The sequence below is a fragment of the Dryobates pubescens genome, chromosome 2 (assembly GCF_014839835.1).
Source record: "Dryobates pubescens isolate bDryPub1 chromosome 2, bDryPub1.pri, whole genome shotgun sequence".
Lineage (NCBI taxonomy): Eukaryota > Metazoa > Chordata > Aves > Piciformes > Picidae > Dryobates > Dryobates pubescens.
Genome location: NC_071613.1, coordinates 29,492,111 through 29,506,872, shown reverse-complemented (window position 1 = coordinate 29,506,872; position 14,762 = coordinate 29,492,111). Strand labels below are relative to the sequence as shown.

General features: G+C 40.7%; 1 protein-coding gene across 8 annotated transcripts in view; it reads right to left on the bottom strand.

The window, feature by feature from the left end:
- The window catches only part of PDE1A (phosphodiesterase 1A), a 223,715-nt gene that overhangs the window by 55,004 nt on the left and 153,949 nt on the right, over positions 1-14,762 (bottom strand). For all 8 annotated transcript variants that reach the window (XM_054173828.1, XM_054173822.1, XM_054173868.1 and 5 more), the window contains one exon: positions 1,482-1,595. In XM_054173828.1, the coding sequence (XP_054029803.1) occupies positions 1,482-1,595 (114 nt within the window). The remainder of the gene's footprint in view (positions 1-1,481; positions 1,596-14,762) is intronic.

The window sequence follows — 14,762 nt, the reverse complement described above, 5'->3', positions numbered from 1 at the left end:
CCTGGAAGTCACACAAGATGGTTTGTCCAAAGTCTACTCAGTTAAGATTAATTTCACTGAATCTGGAAATGTTTTTGTTATATATCAGCCCTTTTCAAGTCATTGAGGTCTCTAATGCTTTTGAAATTGTGCATTTAACTTGGGATTGCTACTAACACTTGTGAAAGCGTCCCTAAAATCTGCATTGTGTGGATGGGAGGCTGGTCAGGGAGATCTTCCCTGTTATATTTTGACAGCTTTTTACAGAATTGGACCTGCATGCACTCTGTGCTAAGGACATCATTGTAAGTGGATGTGGGGAGATTCAGGCTGGATGTGAGGAGGAAGTTCTTCACCATGAGAGTGGTGAAGCCCTGGAATGGATTGTCCAGGGAGCTGGTTGAGGCCCTGTCCCTGGAGGTGTTTAAGACCAGGCTGGATGAGGCTCTTGCCAGCCTGATCTAGTGTGGGGTGTCCCTGCCCATGGCAGGGGGGTTGGAAATAGATGATCCTTGTGGTTCCTTCCAACCCTGACTGATACTATGATACTAAGTGATCCTGCCTGACAATATAATCTCTGAAAAATGGACCACTGGTGCCAGCCTTATTTGCTATTGTTCTAATTCTTCACTGTTTTCAAATGAGTAGGCTTTCTATCAGCAGATACCCCAAATCCTTGACTGTAAAGGTTTGGGGTGTGAATTGCATGCTTCAAAAGAAACTTTAAGCAGTGTATCAAACATGCAAATTTGAAGAGAGAGGGAAATACAGAGAGAGTGAGGCCCATAAAATAATCACTATGACTTAAACTTAGTATGGAACCAAGACATACACTGCATGCTCCAGCAGCATTGAAGAAATTTTGGCAGACATCTTTACAAGACCATTCTGCTTAGAAACAACTCAGAGGCCAGCACACTGAAATATAAACTGCAAGTTACTAGTTAACTGTGATATAGTACACATCTTAAAATTCTTTCAAGAAGAACAAATTTAATTGGAGTCAACCCACATTAAGTATGATTGTCAGTAGTACTGCCAGCAACAATAATCATAAACAAAGCATCAAACATTACAAAATAAATCACAGCTTTTCATGAATTTATGTATTTACAGGCCAGATTATAGTATTCTGACTCATCTTTGTGATAATTTAATTCCAAAATAGCCAATTTTTTTCAGCGATAGAATACTCAGCATGATTATCTCTGTGGCCTGTGGGGGAAGAAATTCCACCCTTCAGAAAATTCTTATGACTTTATACTGTGGAGATTGGGCAAGCGGGGGAGACAAGAACTAGGCAAATTCTCCATCTGACCTTTAGAATCTTATCTTGTTGCTAAAAGGCCTAAGAGGCACACATGATTCTTATGACATGCAGACCTTCATCTTATGTCAGTTATGATTACAGTATCACAGTATCACGTTGCATACAAAGACCAGATTTCTAATATGCAATTCCAAGCATCCTTTTCCTTTTCTGTTTTTCCCATTAGACTTACCTGGTTTCATCAATATAAACTGCCTCCAGCACAGATGCTGCATATTCAATATTCTTTTTTAAATCACCCACATTAATGTCACCCTTCTCCAGCTGCTTTACCAGGCATCTTAATCTGTGAAAAAAGAAAATAAATATATCAGTGCATGGCTTATATCAAATTTTAGTGACTGTATTTTCTATTTGAAATATTGGAACCAACACAGCAGCCAGTGTAGAGACAAGAGACCATCACTGCTTAAAAAAATCAAATCACTGTTTAAAAAAATCAACAAAAAAAATCTGAATTTATAACACTTATAACAATGATGAGTTGCATGTTTGTACAGCTTGCTAAATTTGTAAGATCTGTTTTAAAAAGGCATATACCTGCTTGCAGGTTTGAGAGGACTCAGTAACTGCCATCACAGTGATTCCAGAGTGAAGTTACTATTATGCCTGAGTCTCTAATACCTTTTAAATAACAAATAAATAGTTGTCCTAACTATACTTTTCCTGTTCTTAGACGGTTGATTGTATTTTTTTTAACATCCACTATACACTGATTTTGCTTTATTTAAATGTCTTTAATTTTCATTTTGGCCTCCAGTATGTTTTTGCTGCAGAATTTGCATTTCATATTAGTGTGAGTTAATGTGGAACTCCACTTTTTCTGTATTTACAGAAAATTAATCATCACACCAGATGAAAGGTGGTGCCTGTAGCATTAGAAAAATCCAAGTATTTTCCCAAAGATGCTTTTACTTTCAGTTTTGGGAACTTTATTTTACATTGTAAACAGAGATACACCCAAAAGGGATTTTGTAATGCATCTTATTGCCTGTGTAGTAATACATTTATGCAGATAAACTCCTTGGATACCAGATTTTTCCTAAACTCTGTGATGAGAAGAACACTTCTCACACAGCTCAACTTAACCATAGAGTAGTCACAGAACTGGAGTCAAATGGAAACCTTAAGGAGTAACTGTATAGTGTTGTGACTAAATGGATGCTTAAAGAAGTATGGGCATTCTCCTTCTTTCTGTGTAATATCTCTGAGTTGAAATAATCTACAGTTTTATACCATGTAAGATAAAGGTTTCTGCAATTTATGAGACATCATTATTTTAACATAATTTTCATTATTTTTTTATATGCATGAAATGTGAAAAAAAATGGCATGAAACAAGGATTTAGTTTCAAAGTGGATGGAAATTGAGACAGCACTATGATGATTTTAAAATAAGAAATCATATCTATGACATGAAAAAGCTTATGTAAAAATATACAATGTGTTCTATAATACTATCTTGTACACTACATATTATTTTATTTGGCATATACAATATTTGATTTGAACTAACTGAAATGTATTAATAAAATTTAAAAAAAAAACAACAGTGATATTCAGATACTCAAAACAAATACTTCATAAACCTGGAAAATGCTGTTAGAATGGAATGGAATGGAATGGAATGGAATGGAATGGAATGGAATGGAATGGAATAGAATGGAATAGAATAGACTAGACTAGACTAGAATAGAATAGAATAGAATAGACCAGGTTGGAAGAGACCTTCAAGATCATCGCATCCAACCTATCATCCAACACCACCTAATCAACTAAACCATGGAACCAAGCATCCTGTCAAGCTTCTCCCTGAACACCCCCAGCGATGGAGACCCCACCACCTCCTCGGGCAGCCCATTCCAATGGGCAATCACCCTCTCTGTGTAAAACTTCTTCCTAACCTCCAGCCTAAACCTCCCCTGGTGCAGCCTGAGACTGTGTCCTCTTGTTCTGGTACTGGCTGCCTGGGAGAAGAGACTAACCTCTGCCTGACTACAACCCCCCTTCAGGTTGTTGTAGACATCAATAAGGTCACCCTGAGTCTCCTCTTCTCCAGGCTAAGCAACCCCAGCTCCCTCAGTCTCTCCTCATAGAGCTTGTGTTCCAAGCCCCTCACCAACTTTGTTGCCCTTCTCTGGACACACTCCAGCAAGTCAACCTCCTTCCTAAACTGAGGAGCTCAGAACTGGACACAGTACTCGAGGTGCAGCCTAGCCAGTGCAGTGTACAGAGGCACAATGACCTCCTTGCTCCTGCTGGCCACACTGTTCCTGATGCAGGCCAGGATGCCATTGGCCCTCCTGGCTGCCTGTGCACACTGCAGGCTCATGTTCAGCCTACCATCAACCAGCACCCCCGGGTCCCTTTCCACCTGACTGCTCTCCAGCCACTATGACCCCAGCCTGTAGCACTGCATGGGGTTGTTGTGGCCAATGTGCAGAACCCGGCACTTGGATGTGTTCAATCTCATGCCGTTGGACTCTGCCCATCTGCCCAGCCTGTCGAGGTCCCTCTGCAGAGCCTCTCTACCCTCCAGCAGATCAACTCCTGCCCCCAGCTTGGTGTCATCTGCAAATTTAGTGATGATGGACTCAATGCCCTCATCCATATCATCAATAAAGATGTTAAAGAGCATGGTGCCCAGCACTGATCCCTGGGGCACACCACTGGTGACTGGCTGCCAGCTGGATGTGGCACCATTCACCACCACTCTCTGGGCTCGGCCCTCCAGCCAGTTCCTAACCCATCGCAGTGTGCTCCCATCCAAGCCATGGGCTGACAGCTTGGCCAGGAGTTTGCTGTGGGGGATGGTGTCAAAGGCCTTGCTGAGGTCCAGGTAGACTACATCCACAGGCCTCCCCACATCCACCAGGCAGTCACCTGATCATAGAAGGAGATCAGGTTGGTCAGGCAGGACCTGCCCTTCCTAAACCCATGCTGGCTGGGCCTGATCCCTTGGCCATCCTCTAAGTGCTGTGTGACTGCACTCAAGATGACCTGTTCCATAATCTTGCCTGGCACTGAGGTCAGGCTGACAGGCCTATAATTCCCTGGCTCATCCAACTGGCCCTTCTTGTGGATGGGCACCACGTTTGCCAGCTTCCAGTCCTCTGGGATGTCTCCAGTGAGCCAGGACTGCTGAAAAATGATGGAGAGCGGCTTGGCCAGCACATCTGCCAGCTCTCTCAGCACCCTAGGATGGATCCCATCTGGTCCCATGGACTTGTGGGGATCCAAGTGGCTAAGCAGATCACCAACTACCCCATTCTGGAACAGAGGAAAAACTATGCTGCTCCCTGACTCTTTCTGCCAGCTCTGCAGGCCAGCTGTCTGGAAGACATTCTGTCCTGCTAGAAAAAATTGAGGCAAAGAAGGTGTTAAGTAACTCTGCCTTCTCCTCATCCTTTGTTACAACATTCCCCTCTGTGTTCTCCCATACAATCACTTTCATGATTTTTCTGTAAATTTATTTGTCCTAAGTATTATTATGTCCAACCTACAAGGATAATTTTAGCAAATAGAGCTTTAAATCTCCTCTTCATTTCTCAAAGTCCTAATTCAATTCAAATTTGCATAGAACATACCACAGGTAAGTTTTTTAGCAACCATATTTTCCTGGTATGTTACAAAGTGCACTGCGTATCAATGGAATGGAAAATTCAGTATTAAAAAATGTCTCAGAGAAGCAAAGTGGGTGGATGAAATACCGTGGGAGCAAATCACCTATACAGAAATAACCTTATGCATGAGGAGGCAGTTCCAGTATGTAACACCTGCCACGTCAGAGGTATGTATCAACTGAAGAAGCTAATTATTAGACATTCACCTGTCCATAGCCAACACATGCAATGTAACTCCCCTGTGATATCTACACCTCAATAATGCACACAAACACAGACACAGCTTCTCCTGAGCCCAATGACAAAATGCCTGGGTGAGTTTGGCAGCATTGTCATCACTACTTACAAATAGCTGTAGGGTGGTTCTACCACTTGCACTGTTTCCTCTGTGTTTGACTGAGCATGTCTCCAAATCACACTTTCCAAAGTGGAAGCAAAAGTTAATTTAAAAATGCAACACTTCACAGCAGGGGTCCAAGCTATGGTCAAACAATACTAGCTCAAAATGGCCTCAAATCTTTGCCAAAACTATATTCAGTCATTCTACATTTTCTCAGAGCATAGATCAGATGACAGACATGTAGAATCATTTTACACCTGAAGGAGACAAGGAATACCTGGGGGAGCCTTTAAAACACAATGAACTTGCAGTATCTTGCTGCACAGGTGGCAGTCAACTGACGTAGCTTGACCTGCAGTAGTTCATAGACTAGGAGGAATGCAGAACACAGCAACAGACCAGACAATCTGTAAAAGCTACTCATGAAAAATTAAAGTGATTCTGAAGAGGTTACAGACTCACAAATGGACACATAATTCAGTGATAACCAGTGACCTTGTTGTTATGCATCCATGCTTTGTGGAGATGCCCTTCAGGGTATCTGTAGCTTATCCAGTGCACATCTATCATAAAGTCACAGGATAATTCTATTTGGAAGAGGTCTGATCCAAGGTCTTGCTCAGAGCAGAACTCACCTAAAAGTTAGGTATAACTTTAAAGTTAGATCAAATTTCTCAGAGATATTTCCACTCAAGTTTTAAGTGCATGGAGATTTCTCAAGTTTACTGGGCAACCAGTTTCATTGTTTAACCAGCCCCATGGTGGATTATTTATTCTCAATATCTAACTGGAATGTCCCTTGTGGAAACTTGTGCCCAGTGACTCCCATCCTTTGATGTGCACCTACAAGATAAATCTATCTCTACAACTACCCACTAGGAAGGTGGACATGGCAATAAAATCCTGCCACAGCATTGGTGATCAGACACTTGTCAGATGATGAGGTCTATGCCAGAAGACAGAAAAATGAACTTCCAATGCAGCAAAATCAAGCGGGCTATAACTCCATATGAACAATCTGAATATACTCATCATGTATTAAAGTGAAATAGTCAGAGTTTAAGAGCTGATATTTAAATAATGAAACCAACATTTTTGTAAAGAATAAGTACATCAAGTCATAAGACAAATCAACAAGTGTTAAAATACTCATAGCCCAGCATTCCTCAAGACAATGAAAACTGTAAAAAGGACAAAGAGAAATAAAAAAGAATTACTACTCCAGTTGCGTTGGGCAAGATTTTATTGATTTGCTTGGTTTCTCTTAATTAAGTATGGTAAATCAAAAACAAACATAAGAAAACCTGAAATGGTACTTAAAATTGTAGCTAAGTGTATTACCCTTCCTGTGAACTATGCTACTTAGAAATAATAGTAACAAGAGAAAACTGGAGGGGTTATTTTGTGGAAAAACGGACTGTCTGAACTGCTTTAAAGTGGAAAGAAAATTATATGCAGAGTTGATGTGACATGACATGTAAGCGAATTCATAGAGAAAAAGGAATAGATTATTTCTCTCAAGACAATGGAAAACTGCATTTTAAAACTAGCAGCCTCAGTTTGTAAGGGAGAAAGAGACATCTGCAACTAATAAAGGGAGTGGGTGGAGAACCAGCTTTTGTCATATTGGGTAAACACCGTTAACTGAGCTGGTATTAAGTGAATTTATTGACAGTTCAAATGAGCACTGCTTCTACCAATCTTAAGCAGTGCTATTTGTGAGATTACCAGGACCAGCATCAGCCCAGCCTTCACCTCCTCATGCAGCTGATGCTTATGTTCAACTTAAGGCAAGAAGTTTTGAGGCCCACCCAGCAACACAGGCAAATCAGAAGAAAACTGAGATTTTACTAGGAGCCGAAGTATAATGTTCTTGATTAACAGTATTAAAATCATGAATCATTTGTTCCCTCCTTTCTCATTAAAATTCTTCTATGTTTGAATTAAAATGTTGATAAATGTACTGTAACTTTCAGGGTTTGCACTAAATAATTTGAAGATAGATTTCAGGTTATTTGGAAAGGCTTCCTATGATAGTTTCAGCAACTACAAGGAAAATAGCTGTTTTATTTTAAAAAAGAAAAAGAAAAAAAAAGAAGTAATCAGTGATTAAAAAGGTCTTTTTGCAATATCATAATGAGAAAAGGTTTTATTCTATGGAAAAAAAAGGTTATCAAGATGAATACGTTTGGAAATACTGAACAATTCTCCTAAACACAGATTAAATAGATAACTAAGAAAGGTGCCAGGAATGAGATTACTGAAGAAGGAAGATTGCAAGGTAGAGGAGGACAAGTTGGACAGTTTTAATACCAGATTTTAAAGAGACTGCAGAAAATAACTGAGAGTTAAAGGTTCAGTTTAGCAGTCTTCAAGAAGCAGAAAAGGAAAATTCAGCCTCAAGTTAGCTTCTAAACCTGAGAAAAGGGCACTGTGGCTGTCTTCCAAAAGACTGCCTCTAACTGCCATCTGAGTTTCCCCATAACTGAGCACTACAAAGGAACCACTTTCTAATTTACACATCTGGATTTTGCTTAGAACTCTTTTGCAAACTTTGTATTAAAAAAGACGTCTTTTGCCATAGATCTTATTAAAGGGGAAATGAAATAAACTGTAAAACGTAAACTAAACTAACCTTTCTCTTCCTATTATATTTTGAAATTACACAAAGACTCTGTTAAGATGGGCAACGATCACACAGGCAAATCTTTGAAAATAATAAACACAGGATAATGTTAATTACAGATAAATAGTTACTCAGATTAACATTCGATAATCATGATGCCAGTTTAAAAAGTATCTCTGTAGGCTAAGTCAACTCCAATTACAAGTTGTAAATCATAATGTTCCCATGAACTGAGGAAAGTTAGCTGTGTGCCAAATGTATTAGCTCCTTGAAAAGATTATAAGCAAATACTGACAACATGTTAAAAAGTTTAAGGATAGAAAAAAAAAAATCATTTTCTGTAAACAATTGTTTTATGTTTTGTTTGGAATACTCAATAATGAAGAAGAAAATTAAGTGGGTAATTATAATCTTTGTTACAGAAGTGATTTTGGTCTTTAAATGAACATTACAAACTAAGTGAGTATCACAAAATGGTCCATGAGGTAATGTGAAATTAAAAATAGAGAGGTGAGTAACCATATTCTGACTATGGTTTAAACACCACTAGTTTTAAAATACTTCAGGAAAGTAATACATTTTACTCTAAAACTATACAGAATTAGACCAGGAAGCCAGTTTTGCTCTCTGCAGTGATACCACGATTTTACTTGAATTCTAAAATTCCCTACATAAATATCCCAAATTCCAATTATTTTTGTCAATTATCAACATTTTTCACTCTTCCAATCAGAATATGCATGTATAAACTGAATATTTATCTAAATACACTATTCTGTCCAATAAATAATTTAAAATAACAGATTGCAAACCAAACCCAAATTGTAGTAATAAAACTCAACCATGCAAAAAGTTCAGGCTCTCACTTTTTAGAGTGAAAAATTATAAAATAAGGATTTCTAGAAATCTTTTATTATGACAAAGGATTCTGCAAGATGGATGAAACATACTGACTATGAGAAAGGAAGAGCTCAGGTACAGTTATACTATTTGTAATATGTAGTTATAAAAGACTGGACCTGATCATACAAACGGATGGAAGATACTGGAGAAAAATCCAGAATACAGTAGTAATGATTAAGGAATGATCCCTTTGGGTAGCCTCTCCTGTTACTTTGCTCTTACCTGCAGTTGCAAAATGGCCAATTAACGTGCCTCCAAAATGGCTAACCTTTACCTCAAGGTTTTTTATGGTAGGGAAAACCATGCTGACACAGGGATATTTTGCCAGTCAAGGCAAGATAGCATATCAGTACATATCAAGGATTAGAAGCAACAGCTCTTGACTCTGACCTTGATGTGTGCTTCACATCCCCGAAATTTGAAAAAAGGCAATTTCAAATGCAGTTACCTAATATTTCTTCTAATTAGAAGTTCTATCTCCCAATAAATTTTGATACTGAAGAATACAAGAAAAATCACATTTTCAGTGCTGCAAATGTGGTTTATGAAATTAATTCTCACTCACTGCTCTATCTGAGCATATGCACAGGAAGCCTTGTGGTTGCTAAGGGTTTCATGAATTACATTCATTTCATGATTATTTTAAGCACATGAGCAGTACACACTGCTCTGTAATTGTGATTCAGTCATTAGAAAATAAATATTGAATGTGCAGCTAATTCAGACAGTATATTTGATATTCCCAAATTTCAATTCCATATTGAACAATTACAATAGAAGCTGTGCAGCCACATAACGCACACTGAAATGTACTCTTTCTAAATGATAAAAATATGCATTTTCATAATGATAGAATTACCATGGCTGCTTAAGTATTGATCATGTTTATGAAGTGGTTTTTCTTCAGATAAGCATTCTCGATTAGGCTTCAATTTATTTTATCTCAGTCATCCTGTAAATCTATTATTCAGCACTCTAATACTGTATAAATATTATTGTAATGGGTTGGGGCAGATCCCCTCCCCACCACAGGCAGAAATAACGACTCAGGCAAACGGATTGCAAAAGTGATGAAAGTTTAAATAGAAAGCAGTGAATGTTACAGAAAACCCAAAGCGCAGTGACAAAGAAAGATCCCATCCCCACCTGAGGGTGCATGCAAAACCCCCAGGGCTCCTTCTTCCCCCTCCCTCTGCTGGGCTAGTCTCAGCTGGCCAGGCCTGAGACTGCCCATCCCCCTGTGGCCTTGGGCCCAGTCAGGCCCATGGCCGGGAGATCTCTCCCCCAGTTACCAAGTCTCGGAGAGGGAAGGAAAGAGGAAGTGCCAGACTCCGCACTGGATCTTATAGTGGTGCAAAGAATTATGGTAGGGAATACACAATTTCCTGTGTCCATCCCTCTGGGCTGGACTTCTGGACACAGGAAGTGAATGCACCAGGGGGGCACCCAGCTCAAACTACAACATGCCACCCCTGTATTTCATACCATAATCCTTGCACCCAAACACATCATCAGATCAGAAAACTTCTGATGACATGTCCGGCGGAGTCCATCTCTTCATCTGGGCGTCCACTCAAACAGTCTCTCATTCAGGCTCAAGCATCAGTCCATTCCAGTTGTTCTTCCTCATGTGATGGAACCTCCCAGCGACGCAGTCCTTCTCCTGCAGTGTGAATTCCTTGTGGACTCCTTGGGACATCCTGGTCACCTGGAAATACCTCACAACTTCTCAGCCAAGCCTTTACTCTCCTATTCAGCGGCAAATTCTCCACCCCTGGGGCAGGCCAGTCGGAACAATCCGGCTCCACGACTGCCTTTTTCAATCCATCCAGGGTGCCGCAGCCAACCGCTTTCACGCGGACCAAAGCTACACGGATGCATGTCAGAGGCACTCCGCACCCCCCGGCTGGGCGCTCGCGTACCGAGGCAGGACAGCATCCGGCTGCACAACCTCCACCCCCGGAAGAGGGAGGAGCTGCGCCACAGCCCGCTGAAGAAGCAGGGAGGCGGAGCCAGGTGCTCGGCGCCGTTTTCAGAACATGTCTGAAAACACCAGGGAAAGATTTACAGCTGCCGCCGCCGCCTGAACGCAGCCCGGCTCGGGCGGTGCCGCCGCCGCCGCTTGAACGCGGCCCGGCCCGGCCCCTGCCGTCTCTGTCGCCGCGATGCAGAGTCCGAGTCACCTCCAGCAGTCGCTTGCGCGCTCGCCGCGGGTGTCCGCTCCCCGCAGCGGCCGCGGGCCGACCACGCTCTGCTTGCCGCTGCCCCTCCTCCGCTCCCTGCCGCTCCGCAGAGAACGAGGAGAAGGCAGGTCTAGCCTTCTTAGGCTACTCGAGCATTCTTAAGCTACCCTGGGCAGAAAGTCACAGAAAGAACCACCCCTCGCTGTTCCCAAACAACAGGAGGGAATTCCATGCCATCAGCCACGCACCAGCTATCCTGCAGTCTACAGGAGTTCACACAGTCGCCCCGGTAACAACACCTGAGCCCCAACTTTCCAAACCCAAACCGACGCCCAGAACTAAATTTAAACTCTCCATCTTTTGCAATCCGAGCTGCAGTTGGCCCCACGTTGGGCGCCAAAAATGTAATGGGTTGGGGCAGATCCCCTCCCCACCACAGGCAGAAATAACGACTCAGGCAAACGGATTGCAAAAGTGATGAAAGTTTAAATAGAAAGCAGTGAATGTTACAGAAAACCCAAAGCGCAGTGACAAAGAAAGATCCCATCCCCACCTGAGGGTGCATGCAAAACCCCCAGGGCTCCTTCTTCCCCCTCCCTCTGCTGGGCTAGTCTCAGCTGGCCAGGCCTGAGACTGCCCATCCCCCTGTGGCCTTGGGCCCAGTCAGGCCCATGGCCGGGAGATCTCTCCCCCAGTTACCAAGTCTCGGAGAGGGAAGGAAAGAGGAAGTGCCAGACTCCGCACTGGATCTTATAGTGGTGCAAAGAATTATGGTAGGGAATACACAATTTCCTGTGTCCATCCCTCTGGGCTGGACTTCTGGACACAGGAAGTGAATGCACCAGGGGGGCACCCAGCTCAAACTACAACAATTATCCTTTGGATCTCATTTAGTAACATGTTCAAGTGTGTTTAAAGGCTTAATCAAAATCTAGTCAAAATACCCAATTATTACCTAGCTGAAATATAGAAAGCCATGAAGTCTTACAGTTCTGACCTGAAACCATAATCTGATCCAGGCTTTAGCAATTTTGAATTTTTGCATTATTCTCAAGAAATCTGATTAAACAAATTGCAAGTATCTGAGAAGTCTCAGTGTCTTAAACTTAGCAACAGTAATGGTCTTCTATTTGCAGCTCTGTAAGCTTTCAACATCATTTCCATCATCACCTGCTGCTCTGGAGAGACATGGCAGAGGAAGTGGCTCATCTGCAATCCTGTTGGTACTGGTTTTCCCTGCTGTTTCTCTTCCATATATTCATCCTTTGCCAAAAGTAACTTTCACAGCATATGCCATCAGCACCAATTCTCAATGTGTGATTTTTTCTCTCACTTTCCTTTGTGACACCCAAGATACAGAATGAAACTTATTTCAGCAAAGCTTCAAGTGTCTTTCAAACCTCTCTTACTTCTGCTAATGAACCATCATCAATGCTAATTTGGTTCCTCTGTTCAAGTGTTTGCTAGGTTGGAACTCAATGAAAAAATCCTCAAATTTCAAATTACCTGCTATGTGCATACATTCAGGTGTTTTATGTGTCTTTGGTTAGATTCAACAAGTAACCAGCTAGGCTTTCCTTGCCCTAAACTCTATTACTGTTTCTATTGCCTCAAAGTCCATTTCCATTATACAATATTCCCATTTCACAATCATTCCATGAAATCAAAGCCAAATAATGCATGATCTGTAGGATTGATCTGTAAATTGTGAATTATCCTTCTAATGGCTTTTGCTGAATATTTATTTATTTCTGAAGATTGATATTTGATCTACAAGGCTCTCCTGAATTGTATATGCAATATATAAAGTGCAAGCTAATGCTGTTTCATCTTGAAGTTGCCAAATACATGAACAGTCCGTATCTTTCAAAGTCTTCATCATAATCAAGCTATCAACACACTATCAACAACATGCTGGGAAATTAAACGCAAACTCATCACCTGCCAAAAATCACGCTTGAAGATGACCTTAATACATCTCACTTGCTGGAGCTAATGCGATAAACATGCAGAAAAGTCTCATGGCCCTTATACCTCATAGTTATCTAAAAGCATTATTTTTTTTCTTGCAGACACCAGTTTTGAGCACAGTGATCAAAGAAGCTAAAAGGCAGTCTCTAAATCTCCCAAAGCAGCCCCCTCCATCATTTAAATATACATACATATATATATATATATTCCATGCCAAAAAGATATGTCTAAAAAGATGACCTTACACTCAGATAGGAGTGTTGGCTTTAATGTTCCAGCAAGAAACTTCTATCCAAAACCTCTGTGACACTGGACATTATCAGAGTGCAGGCCTGGCACATCACAGTGTATGTGCTTCAGAGGAGCTCTCTTAGCCATGCCTCACAGCTCCCAGCCATCTTAACTGCATCCCTCATTCTTGTAAGAAACATCATGATCTTCTTCTGCCCCTGGGACAGTCACAGAGTCATGGGACATGTTTGCTGTTTCACAGGATTTCCTGCTAGAAGGCATTTCTCCAGATGACAGTATTATGCTACATGTCCTCTCCCCTTCATGTGATCTGGATTGTTTTAATATGATTCTGATGCAATAAACATTTGATGTCATCACACAATGCAGCAACTGAAGTCTGTCTTGTTGGCAACTGCAATGATCTGTAAATGTGTTGTCTTCTCTCTCCCATGTTCCCTCTGATGCCTAGGACTGCTACAGGCTGCATTTTGTTTGAGCTACTCTTGAAAATCAGAGATGAGATAGTATCTTCCTATGAAGCGGTATCTTATCAACTTATTAATTATCACAAATGGTAAGGGTTTGGAAATGGATCTCTCATTGCTCTTTGTTTTATTCTGTCTCTTCTCTAATTCACTTTGAAGTCATTGGTATATTCATCTTGAATCATCATGAAGAAAATCTCAATTCCTTGGGACCAAAATAGCCTAGGTTAGATATTGATACTCATCCTTTGAGAACTGCATGCAAGAAGGTAGAAAATGCCTTTAGAAACACTAACAGAAATCTATCATTACTACTAAGACAATATTTTGCTATCATTGTGTAGGCTTTTGATTTTTTTTAATTATTTTTTGTTTTGTGTGCAACTTCTGCACTTGTTAAGGACAGAAGGTTGGTAAGTGTTCTGCACTAAAAATAATGTCATTGTCCAATGATCAAAGAATCTGCATCTATGACCACAAATACCCTTTCCTCTACTTGATAAAGTCACATATAAATGAACAGCTCAGGAAATGTCCTTCATTAACATTGAAATAACATCATCTTGTTCTGTGATTTCTCTGTAGAATCAAAGTACATTAAATACTATATATTCTGTATGTAGGTGTTATTTTGATTTCCCCAATACAGAAAGTAGAACTAGAACAACATTTCTTTTCTGCATACCATAGGTCAACAAAGCTTTACAGCTAACACTTCTGGTAAGATTTTATTTTGTTTTATTAATATTTACTAATTTTTTTGAGACATAAGTCTATAGAATCTGGATCCTGGTAAGTAACCTGGATCTTCTGGATTTACAAATGATTTTATATCTATTCCTCACTTGTTGGCTTCCTGCTTGGTTGCTTAATATGCCACCTTTCATTCTATTTCTCTCAACATACATATAGCATTTTCTGATGCTTTATGAAGTCAAGAGAGGTAACAGAAGGACCTAAATACAAATGTATTGTAGAAGAAAATATTTTTGAAGTGGCAGTAGCTCATGTTCAGTCTAAGAACATGGTCAGACATGGTGACCTGGTTATCTCTCTGTGCCCTATTCCAACCCATTTTTTTCTAGAAA